The 19,941-nt window shown below is 32.6% G+C and overlaps 2 protein-coding genes across 2 annotated transcripts; one reads left to right on the top strand and one right to left on the bottom strand.

Annotated features, from left to right (window-relative positions):
• Positions 1–1,149: 1,149 nt before the first annotated feature.
• On the bottom strand, positions 1,150–12,493 carry LOC134691424 (carbonyl reductase [NADPH] 1-like). Its single transcript, XM_063551951.1, has 9 exons — positions 12,416–12,493; positions 11,201–11,252; positions 8,782–8,863; positions 8,390–8,568; positions 7,319–7,431; positions 5,432–5,560; positions 4,763–4,904; positions 3,751–3,814; positions 1,150–1,462 (listed from the first exon to the last, which is right to left on the bottom strand). Exons 2-9 carry the CDS (start codon positions 11,219–11,221, stop codon positions 1,365–1,367), a joined length of 828 nt encoding a protein of 275 aa, XP_063408021.1. The 5' UTR covers positions 11,222–11,252; positions 12,416–12,493; the 3' UTR covers positions 1,150–1,364.
• Positions 12,494–12,496: 3 nt separating this feature from the next.
• Positions 12,497–18,955, top strand: LOC134691435 (universal stress protein Slr1101-like). The gene is made up of 4 exons (XM_063551960.1): positions 12,497–12,679; positions 16,196–16,276; positions 17,234–17,340; positions 18,191–18,955. The coding sequence occupies exons 1-4, from the start codon at positions 12,613–12,615 to the stop codon at positions 18,407–18,409; spliced, it is 474 nt and encodes a 157-aa protein (XP_063408030.1). The 5' UTR covers positions 12,497–12,612; the 3' UTR covers positions 18,410–18,955.
• The last annotated feature ends 986 nt before the right edge of the window (positions 18,956–19,941 follow it).

Here is a 19,941-nt window from a genome sequence, read left to right as displayed (position 1 = left end):
TTACCAGACATTTCAAGACAAAATGGTGGGTAGAAACTAGTTTGATGGCTATGCATAACCCCTTGCTTTATGACAATGTTAAAAAATAACGCTAAAAAAGTAACACCTGCTTCACATTACTTTACATTATTTAAAAAAATTAGGGTAATAATGCCATAAAAAATAAAAGTATACTCTTTATTTTGGTAGCACTACAGACTGGCTTTTATGACTCCAATCAAAAGTCTTTAATTTTTTCCAAAACGTGTAAATGGATTTTCATGTCCTTTAACGCATTTGAAAGTTGAATATGACTCATTTTTAAACTAGATACCCTAATGATGATTATGGCCAGGTTTGGTTAAATGCCAAAAAAAGTGCTTTATCAACTTGGATGAAAATTTACATATTTAGATCTTATGGCAGTAAATATATGTCATCCCTTTAAATTGGCCATGTAAAAGTTACAAAAACTTTTTTAAATATATGCCTCCTAACACAAGATATAATATTCTCACTGCTGAGTGTCCTACCTCATTTCAACTTTCATCTGTTGAGACCCATACACTCATGTAACAGAAAATTATCCCAAATCTGGGACATGGTTTTGGAGAGAAATACTCCCTAAAATCATTTAGGGGCAGGTGAGCATTAATCTTTGATCGTTTCAGTTCTGTCTTACCCTTTGTTCAATTATTCTAACTTTGACTATCATTAGTTGTAACTTAAGAATTGTAACCTTTTTGTCTTTGTTAGGTGAAAGGCGTAATGAGTCTTTTTGAATTTAAATATCTTAGTCAAAGGGTAAAAAAATATTTCTAGCCAGAGTTTGAGTTGTGGACAGTAATAATGTTATGATGACTCTTTGATGTCAGGGAAGTGTGATTGAATTTCTTTTCTTTAGAAGTTAATATTTATCCAGTCAAAATATAAGTTTATTTTACAAATAACTCAGTAAGAGTTATTATATAAATTATGCACTGTTGGATCTTTGTATTTAAGTGTAACCATTGACAGGAATATCCCAGTAATTTATAATCAAAATATAAGTTTATTTTACAAATAACTCAGTAAGAGTTATTATATAAATTATGCACATGTTGAATGTAAGAATAAAAGAGATAAAGTGTTCAATGAAATTGTACGTATTTGAAGAATAAATTGATGATATTAAAAAAAGACTTTTAATTTGTTTCAAAGTTGTACTTGTCATAGTTGATGTTTTGAATTTGAAACGTGCGATTTTTGTTAAACAATTTGATTTATTAACGAATTATGATGCCATCACGATAAACTTTGTCTGCAATTTTCAGTCTGTCTGATCTTCATTGACGGAATGCAGAAATGATTGACAAATATAGTTTTTCATTCGTTTTCTTGCAACCTCATCCCCAGTTTTTGATTGTACAATCAGCCAAGAAGTTTCCTTTTGGACTTGTTGTTCCAGCTGGGAGTAATGCTAAATATACTGGCGTAACAGCACCTAAAACATATTTTTTTCAACAGATCTATTATTACAATTTCCAAACTAATGAATGATAGATAAAATAAATATGTCTCTACATGCAATCTATATATATAATCATTGTTATATTTTGAACAATAGCTGCCCTATTACCAATCAGGAGGCTCTAATGTATCTTCCACCATAGTCAATTTTTTTGTGAGAGAACCTCAGATCATCCCTGGTTTTGAGATGGTTCGTGTAAGACGGTCTTTTGTTTTCCGTGTTGTGTTTTGTGCACTGTTGTTTATCTGTTGATGTATTCATTTTTGCCATGGTGTTTTCGTCAGATTATTTTCAACTTGTTGGTTTGAATGTCCTTTTGATATCGTTCGCCTGTCTTCTATAAGCCATTGGTCTTTAAGGTAGCACTATTTAAAAGTATTATAGCATGAAAGGCATTTCAATGTTAAAAAGACGATTTTTATTCTTATTTGAATACCTTTTATGGATTTCTTTATTAATCTATTTTTTCGAGAAAAAAATAATAAGTTTGGCAAGTTGTTCTTTTGAAAATAAGACATTGCTCTTTGCATGTGTAAGTAAAGAGAGAAAATCACAAAATATAGCTCAGATCAACAATAAAGGGGTTAAAGCAAAATAAAATATCCAAATAATATGTTGGTTTATGACACAAATTTTATTGAAAAACATGACAAATTCATCTTATAATTGTCTAAATATTTTAACTTGATTTAAGCATAAAAGAGAGACGAAAGATACCAAAGGGACAGTTAAACTCATAAATCTAAAACAAACTGACAACACCATGGCAAAAAATGAAAAAGACAAACAGACAAACAATATTACATACGACACAACATAGAAAACTAAAGAATAAACAACACGAACCCCACCAAAAACTAGGGATGATCTCAGGTGCTCCGGAAGGGTAAGCATATCCTGCTCCACATGTGGCACCCGTCGTGTTGCTTATGTGATAACAAATCCAGTAAATAGTCTAATTCGGAAGGTCACATTCATGAAAGGGAAGGGGATTGTAGTCACGACGTAAGGAACATATCCGATATCATTTGTGAAACGGTTATTCCATAACGGTCAACCAACTCGTGATGCCGTCCGTAAAATTTACAAAGGGATGATTTCAACTTCACCATTTGGAACTCTTTGTTTAATAGCTTCCTTGTGAGCAGCAACCCTCTATCAGGAAAATCATGATAGGAAATGCAAGCACGGGAATATCGTATCAATTGGGAGATATATACCCCGTATGCAGGTGTTGCTGGAATGTTGCTACTTAGAAATGGAAAGTTCACAATTGGAAAGTTGAAATCATCTCTTTTGTCGTAAAGTGTTTTTTTTCAGTTTTTTTTTTCAAAAGTTTTGTTTTCAACTGACCCTCATCGTCAATTTCTAGATGTAAGTCAAGATATGAAGCCGACTAAACTGTATTTGTAGTATCCTTTATCTCTAGTTCGATGGGATAGATGCGTTCCACATAGTCACCAAATTTGAATTATTTAGTGAAAGAACATCATCTATATAGCGGAAAGTAGAGTTAAAGAATATTGCTAACTTCTTGTCTTTCTTCCTAAGAAGTTCCTGCATGAAGTCAGCATCATAATAATAAAGAAATAAGTCGGCAAGTAGAGGGGCACAGTTTGTTCCCATTGGAATGCCGACAGTCTGTTGATAAACACGTCCTCCGAACGTAACAAATATGGTGTCAATCAAGAAATCAAGCAAGTTTCAGAGAATTTTTTGTTTGAATCAGAGTGATCCTTTACAAAATAGGATTTATTCCTCCCTAAGACAAGATACTTGTATCTACGTTGGCCATTCTTTTTAATGAAGCATAATTATTTTTTATCATGTAAACCCTAAATGTACATGTATTAACTTTATTGAATTTCAACATGAAAATTTTCGATTAATACGCGCGATGATCTACTGAAATTGCACTCTGGTGTTATGAATGCCTAAAATGCCTTTAAACTAGATACCAAAACTATAATTGTAGCGATATTTGGTTCTAATTGGTACAGTAGTTATCGGGGGTTACGATTTTAACGATCGACAACCGATATCAAATGAGGAGAAAAGCTCATCTGAACAAAGCTAATAAATATTGCTCGCTTACGTTGATGTTCTTGGGGCATCAAAAAAAGGTTTGCTTTAAATTCAGAGATTTTTTTTATAAATTGGATGTATCTCATGATTAAAAGGTAACTTTTTCGAGCAGTGTCTCCACAAATATTTGTATACAAATACGAATGTCATTCGAAATTAAAAGAATATAAATGTACCTTCTTGTATGGTTTTGGGTCCTTTATGAGATGACATGTCTGTTTGTACGAATCCTGGACAACACTACAAAAAGTATTTAATTTTCATAAAGCATAATATATCAAGATAAATAGAAAGTAGAGAGTAGACTTTTCGCCAATGAATAGGGATGAAAGCGATGACGGGCAAGTTACATCCCAGTCGTTCAATTACACTAAAGAAATATTCAATAATCAGCATATAAAAACAAAACAAAGACCTCGGTTGCTTTACACGGTTTGGTGTTTGATAATTTTTTGGTCACAAGAAACGACATATCTCAATTTGAAAAGATCATTATGAAATACATCATGTTTGGTGTGTGTCATGTATATTGAAGAGACAAATAAATCATAAAACTGTTTAATCTAGGTACTGACGTTGTTTATCATCTTATTTGCGAGAAATAGTGTTCTTTAATTTGTCTTTGTAAATTATTTCTTTTACGGTTGAGTTTCATTGTTTGGTAATAATAATTATACGTGGCTCGGTACTTAATCATTCTGTCCTTGTGAAAGTGTGCTATGGTAATTTTTTATATTCTTGTCTTTTTTACTAATGTGCTTTGTTTATATGCCACTTTGTTTTCTTTACTGGTATATTTGTGTGTTTTATATAGTGTTTAAGATTCTAACAAAATCTTGACTGCTGTTCCTCTATTATTTACATTTGTACCTACTGTGTCGGTTTGTTTTGTTCAAACACTGTTGTCAATATAATGGAATTTCATTCAACTGCCATACAAGTTCCAGATAAAAAAAAACGTCTGTACCAAGACAATAATATAGCAGTTATTATCCATTCGTTTGATATGTTTGAGCTTTGGGTGTTTTGTTTTTTTCTTTCCGTTTTGAATTTTCCTCGGTGTATTTTTGTTGTTTTACTTTTTATAATACTGAAATATGTTCACATATACTTAAGTGTTCCCTTTTACTATGTTATAAGTGTTTTTTACTTCTTCTTTCGTATTCAAACAGAAAGAATAGAACTTACTGCATTAATAACTATGTCATCCCTCGTGTCGTTATTCATCTGTCTTTGCTGAATAAACGTCATAAGTGTAATCCCAATATGAGACATACCATAAGCTGTATTAGCAAATCCTTTTTCTTGATGTTGTCCAACTTGTGCGGCGCTATAACCGATTAAAAACTTAATATAGATACTTGATTTGAAGTTAATATAGATATTTAGTTTGAAGTTAATATAGATATTTAGTTTGAAGTTAATGTAGATATTTAGTTTGAAGTTAATTTAGATATTTAGTTTGAAGTTAATATAGATATTTAGTTTGAAGTTTATACAGATAACGTTTGTCTAATTCTCACAAATGTTTAAAAAAAATAGTATACGGTGTTTTGGAGTAAAAAATAACATGCTGACCAGAGTTTATTCTGACATGGGGTAATTGTCATGAAACAATATATGTATAGGGAATTTAAACTGCCCAAATATGTATCACAATTTCTAATATTGAAACCCATTATAGACATTATAAATAGCCTAAAACTGTATCATCTTTCACTATAAGGGCATATTCAAATGTCTATGCATAATCATAACGCATACGTTCTCCAAACAATTTGGGATTTAAAAAAATCAAAAATCCCGAATCATTTAGAAGTTGAAACATAATTATATAGACTACTTTTTCCTGCTTACTCTATGAATTGGTGTAACAGACATTTCATTTTATTCATTGTAATATCTGGATGCAAAAACTTTGACTTCACTTCGTCACTGCACTTTTCAATCGCCCATTGGGAGTTCGTACTCGATATGTTGACCACTCTAAAATAAAAATGCTAAATGTCATATAATCCTTCTTTTACAAAAAAAACGATGAATATGTTTTATAAACTTGAATGGGTAAGTTTTTGCTATAAAAGAGGAAAGAAAGATACCAGAGGGACAGTCAAACTCATGTACTAGTATCGAAAATAAACTGACAACGCCAGGGATAAAAATAAAAAGACAAACAGACAAATAATGGTACAGAAGACACAACATAGAAAACTAGACCAAACAACACGAACCCCACCAAAAACTGGGATACTCTCAGGTGCACCAGAAGGGAAAGCAGATCTTGCTCCACATGTGGCAAACACGTGTACATACACTTTCTTCTTTCTGAAAATCTTAAGAATGTACTGATATCGAAGTATTGATAGTCTTCCTGTATACACCCCGATAGCTTTTCTCGGTAAGCAGTCAACATGGCTAATTGTTAACAATATCGGGATGAAAAAAAAAAACAAACGCGGAAAGAAGTAGTATGCACAACTGTAAGTAAATAGATTAATTAACAAATCGAAACGCATGAAAAATTTGGAAACAAAATCAAATACTAGTAGTCATCGCTATACCATCGAACTAATCATACACATACTAAATGATTCTGTGTTGCTTGTTATCAAAAGTCGCGAAAAATCCGAATGTTAATAAGCAGCTAAAGTTTTAAATAAACAATCAGCAAATGAAGTGCATTGTCGATTATACGTAAAGAATTTATAATAAATGTTAATAAAGGGCACAGGTTTAATTTGGTTCATTATAAACTTCCTAAACATTATCACTTCAAACTCGTTTTATGACACTTTGTGCTACATGTCACAGTGGCGGATGCAGGAGGTCCGGGGGTTGTGATCCCCCATTTTTGGACGATCAATGGATTTGAATGGGGAAATATGGTTGGAATATCCCCCTTTTATTCTAGTTTGGGAACCCCTCCCCCTTTTATCCCCGTTTGGGAACCCCCTCTTCTTCAAATGCTGGATCCGCCCCGTGTCAGATGCACATTTATATAACAAGAAATATGTCTCTATCCATGTAATATAGGAAAGAGTTCATATTGCTCAAGCTTAATATCTCAGTGTTAATTCTTGTAATGGAATTGCTATGTCTTATAAATGTGTTATTTATTGAATCGTGTGTTGTTTCAATTTTTATAGTTTTTAAAGTTTCTGATTTATTTGTTACTATGCTTTTGTAAGCCTAAGGTAGTAAAATTGTGTAATACATATACATTATTTAATCTCTGTACTAAGTTAGAATTTTAAGAACAAAACTAAAACTACATTAGAACTTGGTCTATCAACTCGTTCTCACCGGTTACTTTTCCTGTTTTGTAACATTGTTTTGTTTCATTGTCATTTCATTTGTCATTTGTAATAACTTTAACTCGTTTTGCTGTGTTTTTTTTTCTTTTTAGATATATACACGAGCATGGAAACAATGCAAGTAGGTGAGTTAAAGGGGACTTTTTTCTTCTTTATTTTTCATGCCATGACGCTTTTCGAGGAATCCAAGTTAGTTTTTAGAGAAGCTTATTCTTTTTCATCTTGTAAAAATTTGTATCCAGCTTTTTGTTTGACCGAAATTTCTTTTGGCTTGTTGAGATCGGATTTATAAATCCGTAGCCTTAAGTTGTTTGGTTTTGAGTTATCCTGCATGTGAAGATAAATGCAGAAATGCGCTTCAGACGAGTCCTATAAGTAAAAGGGCCAAATCTTTAAATTTAAAAATATGAATACTAGTCAAATTGCTTACCTCGCGTGAGGTCGGAGTATTGGGAACAGAGTATTACACACATTAAGAGTTCCAAAGAAGTTGGTAGCACATGTCATTTTGGCTTGCTCACTAAATGGTACTGTTGATTCACGCTGCAGAGTAACAAGGAATTATTTAAGTTATAAAACTATGTTGATGTTGTGGCGTTAACATAAACCACACAATAATCACGACAAATGTGATGAAAAACATGTCTGCATTTGTTTTATTAATTTTAAATGATTTTTTATTAAATGATGAATGTTTATTATAGTGTACATATGTTATCAACTTACCAACTCATCATTGTAATAATCTTATCCGAATCTTCAAATAAAATATGAGTGCAAAGGAGGAAAGTTATACTGAAAACACTAAAAACGTCCTTTTGTAAATCACTCTTTTAATACGGAATCCTCAATTTTGAATGCATGGAACCTAAACAAAAATACACTTTGGTTGTTAAAACATTTTTCTGATCAACAGATGAAAAGGTTACAAACAAAATAAACACCTGCCAAACAGGGTATATCGAGAGACTCGTCAATGGGTTAAAAGGGATAACAAGCAAGTGATCCATAATTCAGCAGGGCAAATTATGAAGTTATATGTTGATTGCAGTGTTTGTTGTTGTGCCCTGTAAATGTTGTAGAATGTGAGCTTGTTTTGTGTGCCCTTATTTTTGGCAACTATGGGTTGTTTGATTCTTCTTGTGAGTTTCCTCATTCTTAAGCTGCATTTGTCCGGAGTCAGGAGTCTTTAATTCATTTTTTTGCCGTTAGTTGCTACCTGCAATTTTTTTTCTTTTATGGTTTTTAGAATAAATCTTTGTCTCTGGTTGTCTCGAATGTCGGGATATTTTATAACTTACTATTGCATGGACTTTAGTAATTTTTGAAGCTATAGATTGTTACATTGTTGATGAAACTCTGTGCCTACGGTCTCATGTGGTTAGTTGTCTTGTTGGCAGTTAAACCGCATCTCCTCATTTATATCATAAATCCAACATTTGGTAATAACTATAATACCAGGAACTTTTATTATTTTATTTTGGGAACAGAATTGAGTCACCTTATATGCGAGGCCTGCATTATTAACTAAGACATCGATGCCATCATATTTCTCCTTCATGAAGTCCCTTAATTTGATGATAGTATCTTGATCATCAATATCGAGATGGTGATATTTTGGTGATAGTCCTTCCTTTTGAAGCTCAGTGACTGCAGCCTCACATCTTTCTTTACTTCTTCCTACAAACATAACAGACACAATATATTCTGCGAGTTGGATGTCTACTTCATTAAAAAAAAGACTTGTCCATTTCTTTGACTATTATAAGTTATATGGTTCTAGATAATATCGCTTTTTCTGTTTATACATATTTTCTCCTGAATGGAACATTTGGGGTAAAATTGTAAATGTGATAGATACTTACGGTTTTTGGTTACCTGTGTATATCTTACCTGTAAGGAATACATCACCATCAAATTGTTTACACAAAGCCTGTACTATGCCATAACCTATTCCTTTGTTGGATCCAGTAACCTTAAAAACACACGAAGGTCTCCATATATAGTGTATTAATGATTTTCATGAAGTGAACAATATTACATTGAAATATAGGACTAAAAAAATGTAGCGATACATGGACGTCTCCGTCTATTTATGCAGCTCCTATATTAAATGCTTGTTTCCTTATTGTGTTTATTTTTACGGATGCCAAAAGCCCATCATTACTATACTTGGTTAAATGTTTTATTCAATCTTTGCGTCCTACAATTCATGTTTCGTTGACACAGGTCCGTCCTTTCTAGTTTGGCTGTAGAGGACAAATAAGAAAGGGGGGGCAAGGGGTTTAACTGTTATGCTGTTATGGGGCATTTTAATTCTTTGTTATCTGTTATTCTGAAAATATGTTTACTGGTAGCTGTTATTGTCTAATTCTTTGTTAGCTGTTATAGGACTATTTTCTATTTTGTTACCTGTTATTGTGAGAATCTATTTGCTGTTAACTGTTATTGAAAATTTGAATGTTAGCATTTTGGCAGATAATTGAAAATTGTGATTTGAATGGATAATAGTCTCATTGGCACGCTTACCACATCTTCTTAAATGTATTTCTATTGGGGTCTTTCTACTGGTGATATCGGGTGGCCCTGTTTTTGCAGAAGAATTTCAGTAACATACATCACATAAACAAATAAAATCAAATTGGACCCATGACCATTCCAGTTTATATTATTATTATCCTTTGTGATAAATTCCACTGTCTGTGAACATGTAGTATTTTGTACAAATTATAATACACTTATTACTTGTACAATAATTTATAGTATGCATTTTGTTATGAAAAAAAAGCATTGGTACACCCTTTAGATTTATTTTATTCAATGATCACATAATAATCTTTATGTTGTACTATTACACCACTGTCCCTGATTCGAGGAGGATTGGACACCAACTAGCATGCTAAAGTTGACGCAGTCACATTCTGTATGTGCCTGTATGTGTGGGCTATTTTGTGGTGTGGGTTTGAATAATGACTTTGGAAATTATACAACATCTTTTTCTTTTGGTATTTATATGAAAGAGAACCATGACCACCACATGTTTAAAAGCTTTTTAACTGCTTCACATGGCGAAAATTGAAGCTCAGAAACCATTGATGCAAATACAGATGTGTCTTCAGTTTAATTTTTCGACAAATACCCTTTTTAAAATCCTACAGCTTCTCCAATGCTGTACCTAAATTTTCCATATTCTATAATTTCACATAAGATACATGATTGTTGTTTCACCTGGTGTCATCCAAATTTTCACTAGGTCCAATTTCTATTATACTATCAGAATTGTCACTTGGGTAAATTTCTATTATCTGAATGACCATAACTGGCATGCATGTTTCAGTTACAAGACCTGTCTCCGCTGATCTGGGTATTTTTGTATTTTATAAGTAAGTTTATCATGCATGAGGTCACTAAATAAAAAAATATATTGTGCATCACTGGTTTTTTTTTTATAACTTGTAAAGTATATATATTGCTTTTCAGAAGAAGAAAAATCTAAAAACCAAATTGATAATAAAGTGTCACTGGCTGCACTATTTTCAAAAATTAAACAAAAAAAAAACTAAATCATTAAAAATTGATCCCTCAAACGCCCTAGATTAAAAATATCCCTATATCTAAAACAGAACCCCGTAATTTCGTTCAGAAAAAATTAACATCCATACTATAACCAATGAGGTATATAGTTAGACAGCAACCATTCGATTTTCTGGGGGGGGGGGGGGGGGGTGGGCTATGGTTTTTTTTTGGAAAAAAAAGTTTGTTTCCCGTTTTTGGAGAAAAGAATAATTTGTTTTGAATTCTGAAAAAAAAATTGTTTGTTACACCCTCAGCTGCCACTATATGTAATGCTAAAATTGAAAGAAAAAAATTGTTTTCGACTTGTCGCAAAAAAAAGTTTATACAGAAAAAAAACCATAGCCCCCCCCCCCCCCCCCCCCCCCCCGAAAATCAAATGGTTGCTGCCTTATATATTTTATTGTACAAGTTACAGTAAAAAATCAACCAAGGCAGAAATGTATCAACGACCGAAACGTCTTGTTTACACAAATTACAATTTTCTCTAGGTCCATATCACAAGTTATATATACTAAGATCTACATGTCATCTACTGGATTGGTCCTGGACAGATTTATTATCATATTTCATTTACTGTTATCTTTTATTATCCCTTTCAATTCCTTGTTATCTGTTTTTCACCAAATCAATTAACTGTTTTGCTGTTATGGGGACCCCCCTTGTCCCCCCCTCAAATAAGGAGCCGCTAAATATGTTCACTTACATTGCCGAAAGGATGTCACATTGGCTTACTTACAATTGCAACTCTCCTCGCCATCTCATCGGTAAACTGAAATGTTGTTCTTCGCCTAAAATCAACAACACTGAGTTTTCAGTACAAAAAAAAAAGGCGGAAATCTGTTTGAAATAATCTTCTACGTAACAATAAGGAGGCATCATGTTTCACACCGTAACGCATACATATAATATGTATTAAAATTTTGTTCACCCCACCAAATGTGTAATTGAAAAGCGCGTCGGTCAGTATGTATTATTTTAGGCAGCAACCATTTGATTTTCTGGGGGGGGGGGGCTATGTTTTTTTTTCTGTGCAAACTTTTTTTTTTCGCCTTCAGCGAAGAACAATCTATTTTTTTAGCGACAAACCGAAAACAATTTTTTCTTTCAGTTTTAGCATTACATATAGTGGCAGCTGAGGGTGAAACAAACTCACCAAAACCTGGAAACAAACTTTTTTTTCCCAAAAAACAAAAAAAACATAGCCCCCCCCCCCCCCCCCCCCCCAGAAAATCAAATGGTTGCTGCCTTAGTTCGTCAAGAGTCAAACTAAAAATTCTTGACTGGACAAGAATTCTGTCTAAGAATGTAAGATTGCAAATGCAGACCATTTTCAATGTTATGCATGCATGAGATACGCAACCGGTTTGCTTATTACTATAAACATAGAAAAATAATTAGATGTGGTATGGTTGCCACGAGACAACTCTCCAAAAGACTGAGACGAAATGAATTTAAAAAATACAGTCAGTATTCGTCAGTCACCATACGGCTTTCAACAATGAGCATTATGCCCATCATGTTTGTTTATTTTATTAAAATAGATCTATCTATAAATTCAAAAGCTGTTTGGGTAAATTGATTTAATGTCGATAAATCTGTTAAAAAGAAATTATTTTCCTAGTCGTTTTGCCGAAAAGTTTTTTCATATCTGTTAAATATTGCATTCAGATGAGAAAATGAGGGATGCTTGGATGAATAATGATAGATACACCCCACCAAGACCCTCCCTCTCTCTATATACGTGTGCACCAACTACACTGACTTTAAAAATCTCAGGATAGTGGATATAGGGCTATGAACCCGGCATGCATTATAGTCATTATAAACAAAAAAAACATGCCTAGATCTATTGTTAGTAATTACTAAATAAAAAATGCACATAAAACATTAGGATGTACATAATTATGATAAAGAAGCACGAATTATAAGTAAGCGTACAAATACATGGTACCTTAAATTAGAATAATTTCACCCCTGAATAAAGTAGTGTCACCGATTCATTCAACGACTGGTATGTATTATCTCCCTTTTTAGCCTTGAGTGCTGCCTTGACCTCAGCAATTTGTAAACTTAGGTGTACGCATATAGATCTATAGATACTTTTCATCTACTTTCGGTTGATTTTACAACTTTTAACCAAAGCTAACCATGTCTGAAGGAAGAAATGTTGTCATTGCTATGGATGGAAGTGAATACTCAGATTACGCATTTGATTGTAAGTAATATTATATGATTATTAAAGGTCTGAAACAGAAATGTGGCAACGTTCTTATCGATAATGCACATGACTGCCCCAGTAAGTTATTTTTTGTTGCGTAGATTATAAAGTCGGCTGCATTTTGTAATTTAAAAACTGACACACTCTACTTTGTTCTTTTATAAATTCTGAAATAAAGATTGTCTTATTTTAATAATCAATGACAATGTTGTTTTTTTTGTCAGTGGTAAAAGTCGATTGAAATGCCATTGACCCGAATTTAACCCTAAGTGTACGTTGTAATACTATTATATTATGAAAAGAACGAAAAAAGATTAAAATGGTAAAAAACAGATACTAGTGAATAAGAAAAAAATGCGAGGACAATTGATAATATAAAACTACTATTTAGGGGGTGTCGCTAGAAAGATTAAGAAAGTGGTGGAGAATAAATCATATATAGGTATTGTGTACGGTTAGAAGCGGTCTTTTAGAAGGCAAAGTTTTTCTCATATATTTTATGATAGTATGATACTAAACCCCTAACGGGAGGGATGGTGCCTTATATTCAGTCATATGATGAAGACATAATCTTTCAATTAGTTTAATTGAGGTCTGGAGCTGGCATGTCAGTTAACTGCTAGTAGTCTGTTGTTATTTATGTATTATTGTCATTTTATTTATTTTCTTTTGTTACATCTTTTGACATCGGAATCGGACTTCTCTTGAACTGAATTTTAATGTGCGTATTGTTATGCGTTTACTTTTCTAAATTGGCTAGAGGTATTAGGGGGGGGGGGGGGGGGTTGAGATTTCATTAACATGTTTAACCCCGCCGCAATTTTGCGCCTGTCACAAGTCAGGAGCCTCTCTGGCCTTTGTTAGTTTTGTATGATTTTTAATTTTAGTTTCTTGTGTATAATTCGGAGTTTAGTACGACGTCCATTATCACTGTCCTAGTATACATATTGTTTAGGGGCAAGCTGAAGGACACCTACGGGTGCTAGAGTTCTCGCTAAATTGAAGACCCATTGTTGGCCTTCGGCTGTTGTCTGCTCTATAGTCGGGTTGATGTCGCTTTGACACATTTCCCATTTCCTTTCTCCATTTTACATTCCATATTTATATATATTTTATATTCCTAAGTCAACGATTTTCACAATTTTATAACTAAATTTGTATGCTGATTGATATTTATTAAGATACTATACAAATCCTTGGTCAAATCGATCTTATTAAAATCAGCTGTTCGTGTTCGCTATTCGATACTCTCCGACGAGTAAGAGGAGTGAAGCGTATCACAACATGTGCCACTGATTGTTGTGAAACTTCTTATAGTGGCTAAGCTATACATGTTTGTAATTTCTCGAATTCTTATCTACGATCTTAATTTGAATGACGAATGTGTGTTAGTGCTGTAGGTGTATCGACTCACTGTATGCACGTCCTCTTTTTTTCATACAGAAGAAACAAATAAGTAGATATTTTTTAAAATGTAAAAAGAAAAATAAGTGCAAGGTCCTGACAATCTAATTAAAATATTGATCTCTGATTACTTTATACTAGTATAACGTATAGTATACCGTAATCAGAGATCAATATTTTAATTAGATTGAAGGTCCTGACGACGTCACGATTCAACACTTAACGTTCCTAGTTTAGTTATGGTTGTTCATACTTCACTCAAACTCAGATGAATAGTGTATAAAAACGGCTTCTAATATTTCACTCCGCTGCTATTATCGAATTTTGACCTTTATCATGTTCATTAACGAACATAATCTCAGGGGTGTCATCCTTGAAGTCCAAATTTTATTAACTGAAGTCTCATAGTAATGGCTATTTTGATGAAGAAACTCAAAATGTGGCGTTTGTCCTATAACTGCATCTGTTTAAAACTAGTAAGATCTAGTATTTAGTTTAAACAATATATAATAGTACTGAATCTGTATAAACTTGAAATGTGTACACTTATTACTGTAATATTTATAAATGCCTTTAGGGGCACATTCAGAAATAACAAGATTGACCATGTCTCGTCAAATTTTTGGCATGGATGGGATATTTCTTCAAATACGTTTTGTAGAATGTTTTGACTTTTTACTACATGAACAGTGTATTTACAGTAGTAGTTATATGACACGCCATAAAGTTTAAGAATACAGTTACTTTCAAATATTTAAAACTTATTTCGAGGTACTATATAATGACATGGTGATCTGTTTTAACATTTTTATCTTTAAGTAAATAAGATAACTACATACAAGATTATCAACCAAGTACATTGTCCCTTATTTGTATGTGTTAGACTCTCTGTTCAAGCTGAAATAGCAGTCTTATAATACTATTACTCCGGTTAAGTGTTTAGGGTACTGGAGGAAAAAACGTGTGTCCTGTTTACGGCCTCGCTACCTATCCAAAAACTGATACCAGCCTCAAAATTTTCCGAGTCGTCCGGTTTGAGTCTTAAATATTACCCACTTCTCTAATTTTTGAAGACGTCGACATACGTTCTTTGATGTTCTTTGATAAGCTATGAATTTCCACAGGTCTAGACGAATTGTAAATGTCAATTTATCAGAGACTATCTTAGACCTAGACAGCGAAGCAATTTCCAACAGATATATGTGCTAAGAATTCATTGACTGGATACAACTCTTGAATTGAATTTTGCTGGTCGGTCTCATTTTTTTTTACTGTAGCGCTTCCATAAAATTATTGATTCACGACAAAAAACAGTTTTAAATCAGCATCTGTATGTCAGCTCTTCAAAAACATGTTTGTTAACGACAGCTGATTACCCTATTGATTTCTATGTCGTTTAGGGGGGAAACTTGTCCTTACATACATGCATCAGCATCTGTATGATAACTAACATGCCTACTCAATCAAGTATAATTATTTGCTGCTTTTAAAACAAAGGTATTTGGTATTGTTATTGGAGTTATTTTACATTCATTATTAACAGTAATAAGGGATTTTAGTTGTAATCTCTGTCCTGCCTTTTTATTTTTCACTCTATCCGGTCCTGTTTTTTTTTTTTTTTAGTTGATCCTGACTATTTTTTACATAAATTGTCATCCTGATTTTTTTTGCAAGTGTCTCATCTTGCTTTTTTTTTTACTCAAAACTCCTGTCCTGCCTATTTTTTTTAATATTTCATCCACGCCCCCCCCCCCCCCCCATAAAAATCAAATGTTAGCTCTTAAACGTTTTTTGCTAAGGTCAAAGCCTCAAAGCCTCTTCTATCAGTAGACTTGCCGCGACTTTAATATGAATTATCCTGTTATTTAGATCTGTCAGAAGTCAATATAGTCTCAAGCATTGCACAATATAAATCGAAAAATTAGTAATTCTTACTTATTCCTCGTGTCCTTTTCTGAATGTTGAAATACGGAACTTTCTGAAAAAAATTGAGAATGGAAATTTATGGGGAATGTGTCAAAGAGACAACAACCCGTCCTATAGAAGAAAAAAAAACAGAAGGTCACCGACGTAATAAACATTTATTACAATTAAAATATTTAATTTCAGGGTTTATGAAGAATGTACACAAACCAAGCGATCATGTAGTATTTGTACATGTTCCTGAATATCACACCGTCGTACAGTCACGTAAGTGAATAGCATTACAATATTATCAACATCCACAGTCGACCTTGAAAATGAAACTATATAAATAAAGACCTATTATAATTTATAAAAGCAATTTTTTTAAGTTACAATCGATGATACTCGTAGTGTCATGCAGGTCGAGAAGATTTCCAATAAGAAAAGGTTCGGGTGATCATCTTGACTAGTGCCTAGATGATCCTAGATAACTGCGACGTAGTATTCGTTTAAGCCTTTAATGCATTTAAAATGTACAAGTTTATAATATAATGGTATTAGTGTTATGTTCATGTATATAGATTTCTATTTCTAAACATATTCACGTGATGGGTCTTTGTGTAATATCAGTGATGCAAGTCATTGGTATACATATTCAATACGAATAATAGGCCATGTGTTTACATAATACCGAAGGTGACATTTCGTAGATTTTGATTTATAGTTTATGCATTCACAGCATAAAATGTACCCGAGACTAGTATATAGCAAATAAACAAATTATTTACTGTAGTAATACCAAGTTGGGTGCCTCTAGAGGCTAGACAATAGTGGCTGAAACAAACAAACGCACTGTTTTAAGAAACAAGTGAAACGGAGAAATCCATCTGATAATATAAAAGACTCAGAGCTCTATGTATAGAACTTTCAAAGCAGACTAAACGTTAACATAGGTCTGCATTTCGATAAATTTAATAATCCATGTTGTGTGTCGTTAGCATTTTCTCACAATTATGGACAATGGCCTCTAACACACAGGTCAATGTGTATACTGAAATCTGGTACATCAGACACTGTTTATTTTGGCAAATGATATGTCCTTTTACTGGAACATTGACTACAAAACAGTTTATAGATAGATTGTTGCTCTAATGATTAGGACCTGCGTATTATCCTTAACCGGTTAATGCATCAATTTTGAACTATATAATTGACCTTATAAAATTTTACCCCTTTTCATAGCAATGGTTATGGCTGATGTAACAGTATTAACAGATCTGTGGCAGGAAGAGGAAAAACGAATTAAAAAACTGCTGGAAACTCTAGGACAGAAAATGAAGGACCATGGAGTAATGATTTAATTAAAATTTAAAAATACTGACAAATAAGGCTTATGACTAGTTGTCTCATAAGAGATAAGAAAATTAATCTATAGAAAAAGATACATCAGGACTATATAAATGAAAAAAGTCAGTTTTGTGGGTATAAAAAAGTCTATGGTGGGCAAAAACAACTTACAAATGCACAAGACTGTAATTGATAACAAGATCTACTTTAATATATATATATTTAACTTGTGACTATTTATCATGTTCAGGTCAAATGATATATAGGTCATTGAAATATTTTAAAGTGATAAATTTCAAAGGTGACACTTTGTGTACCAAACGGTAATTTTACTGTTAAAAACTGTGTAATGTATCATAGAAATAATTAAGGGGGACTCAAAGGGTTAATGAGACAGCAACCCAAAGAAACCAATCAAGCCTACAAAAGACCTAAATATGTCTAGTCTTTAGTATTAGACAAGTGTGTATAGCACAATTCGAACTTAAATTAACAAAAAGTTAATAAATTTAAGACCATCAAAGATCAACTAAATTTTAATTTCACTCTAATCAATTAAAGGGAACACCTGCACACAAGATATAATACGGTTTCTTACATTCTTTGCAGGATTATGTGTGAAATTATATCCGAAATGTTATTGAAAAATGTCACATGTAATGTTTTGGAAGATCAACCAAAGAGAAAGTGTACAGCAGTAAAACATGTATTTAAGACAATTCACAGCACTTCTTCTGCTGTTCTCATGAAGGTCATAATATTATAATTTATGAATAATTAAAGAACTTTGGATAATAATTTTAAATAAATAGCCGATATGTGCCAAGTAACTATAACAAACTTTATTGACAGATCGGTGGTAAAGTAAAGAGTGTTAGTGGAAGTCCAGGTGAAGTCATCTGTAAGGTAGCCAAAGAGGAAGGAGCAGGCATGATTGTCAGTGGCACCAGGGGTATGGGAACAATCAGAAGAACATTCCTGGGTAGTGTCAGTGACTATGTCATCCACCATGCCCATATACCAGTACTGGTTGTACGTCATCAAGACCAAAAACATGCTCACCAAAAGTAGACATTTAGTATTATCCAATTGGTGCTAGTTGGAAACAAAGAACTGATTAAAGCACCAAGACTGTAACAAATGAACAGCTATATGTAGTTCTTTTTTATAACAAATATAAGTTTTATAAACATCAGTTGATTGATTGATTGTTAGGTCTATAGACGGAAAAGATTCTAAGACTTGAATGAAAAGTTTGGTTTAATTTAATGGTTGTTGTCTAGATGTGGGAACACATTTTTTACTTTGTATTTGTCTTGTATGTTAAATATAGATTCATGTAACCCTATTTTAATTCAAATTATATAATCTACAAGCAAAAATTATTCCAGTAAAGTATCTTATTGTTAAATCCAAAAATTATTTCAAAAATATGGTAAGAAAAGTATAGTGGTCTAGCATTGTACAGTAAAGATCAGTAAAGATTAATTGAATTTGGTAAGAGTATAACGGAAATCTCAGGAATTTTATAGTATTCAATAAAATGAAAAGCATATGTGTGTATTCATGATCTACCATTTATTCAGAATTCTTATACAATAAAAATTCTACACTGTTTCCAGTCTTTTATTTAGCTGTTTTTAAAACACTGTCAAATTAGTGTCTTTTCTATTGGTCGTCTATAGCACTTCAATAAGGCATATCAACAATTTCATGTTCAGCTTCTACTACTTTTGCAGTTATGAATTACATTTTAGAATAAATTTTATCAAATTTGAAAGGGAATGAACAATAAATACAGTGGGCATAAAAATTTGGCAGCTAATGCCCATTTAAACCTCATATTAATTTGACCAGTCACCAAGGCTTGGCTGAATGTGCATCAAAATTGACCTTTGCGAGTGCATACACACGCATACATATACTAAAATATTTTAAAAGAATAACATTGTCTTTTCTAGCAATGAATTGAATTGAACATGTCACATAGGGGTAAATATTCTGGTGCACAACTCTCAACTGCCTGGCAAGTTGGTAATTGTAAAATGAAATAGACCACACATAAAAATGATATGTATGTCAATGAGACTACTATATATCGATAGACCAAATAACAAGAAGTCATTGGTCAACCTATAACAACAAAATCAATACCCCATAAAAATAGTCCCCACATGTGCATAAAATACTCAAAACTCTCCAAACAGAGAACAAATAATGTAGAAGTTGTCCACTTTAAAATGTTGCAGTATACATCAAGAACTGCTGTAAATATGCACTAAAGATGTTTTATTGCATAATCAATGAACATTAAAGCATTAATTTTCATTTAAAATGTTTTGTAACATAAATTAGATTTTTTCCTTTGATGTTTTTATGAAATAATTTGCTTAAAAAGTGTAGCGAGGCAAAACCATGGTATATTATATGCAAATTAATGTTGTACCATACTTTGCTAATTAAATATGCAACTCAACTAGAATTCAAAGGAAAATGGCGGAGATTCAGCCATGGTATAACATATTCATGTTCATGTTATTCCATGGCTGAAGCTCCACCTTTTTTTTTAAAATGTATCCGCCTCTTACATATTTAGGAAACTG

This window comes from Mytilus trossulus, chromosome 1, assembly GCF_036588685.1.
Source record: "Mytilus trossulus isolate FHL-02 chromosome 1, PNRI_Mtr1.1.1.hap1, whole genome shotgun sequence".
Taxonomy (NCBI): domain Eukaryota; kingdom Metazoa; phylum Mollusca; class Bivalvia; order Mytilida; family Mytilidae; genus Mytilus; species Mytilus trossulus.
The sequence above is the reverse complement of the archived record's forward strand: the minus strand, read 5'-3'. Positions and strand labels throughout refer to the sequence as shown.

What these genes read in the sequence shown, in the direction of transcription:
- LOC134691424 (XM_063551951.1), bottom strand. Translation starts at nt 11,221, where the DNA reads ATGGCGAGGAGAGTTGCAATT. An exon ending in TGGTGATGTATTCCTTACAG is followed by an intron (nt 8,569 to 8,781) that starts GTAAGATATACA and finishes TTATGTTTGTAG; the next exon opens with GAAGAAGTAAAGAAAGATGT. An exon ending in ATGCAGGCCTCGCATATAAG is followed by an intron (nt 7,432 to 8,389) that starts GTGACTCAATTC and finishes GTTACTCTGCAG; the next exon opens with CGTGAATCAACAGTACCATT.
- LOC134691435 (XM_063551960.1), top strand. Translation starts at nt 12,613, where the DNA reads ATGTCTGAAGGAAGAAATGTTGTCATTGCTATGGATGGAAGTGAATAC. An exon ending in TCACACCGTCGTACAGTCAC is followed by an intron (nt 16,277 to 17,233) that starts GTAAGTGAATAG and finishes CCCTTTTCATAG; the next exon opens with CAATGGTTATGGCTGATGTA. An exon ending in AGAAAATGAAGGACCATGGA is followed by an intron (nt 17,341 to 18,190) that starts GTAATGATTTAA and finishes CTTTATTGACAG; the next exon opens with ATCGGTGGTAAAGTAAAGAG.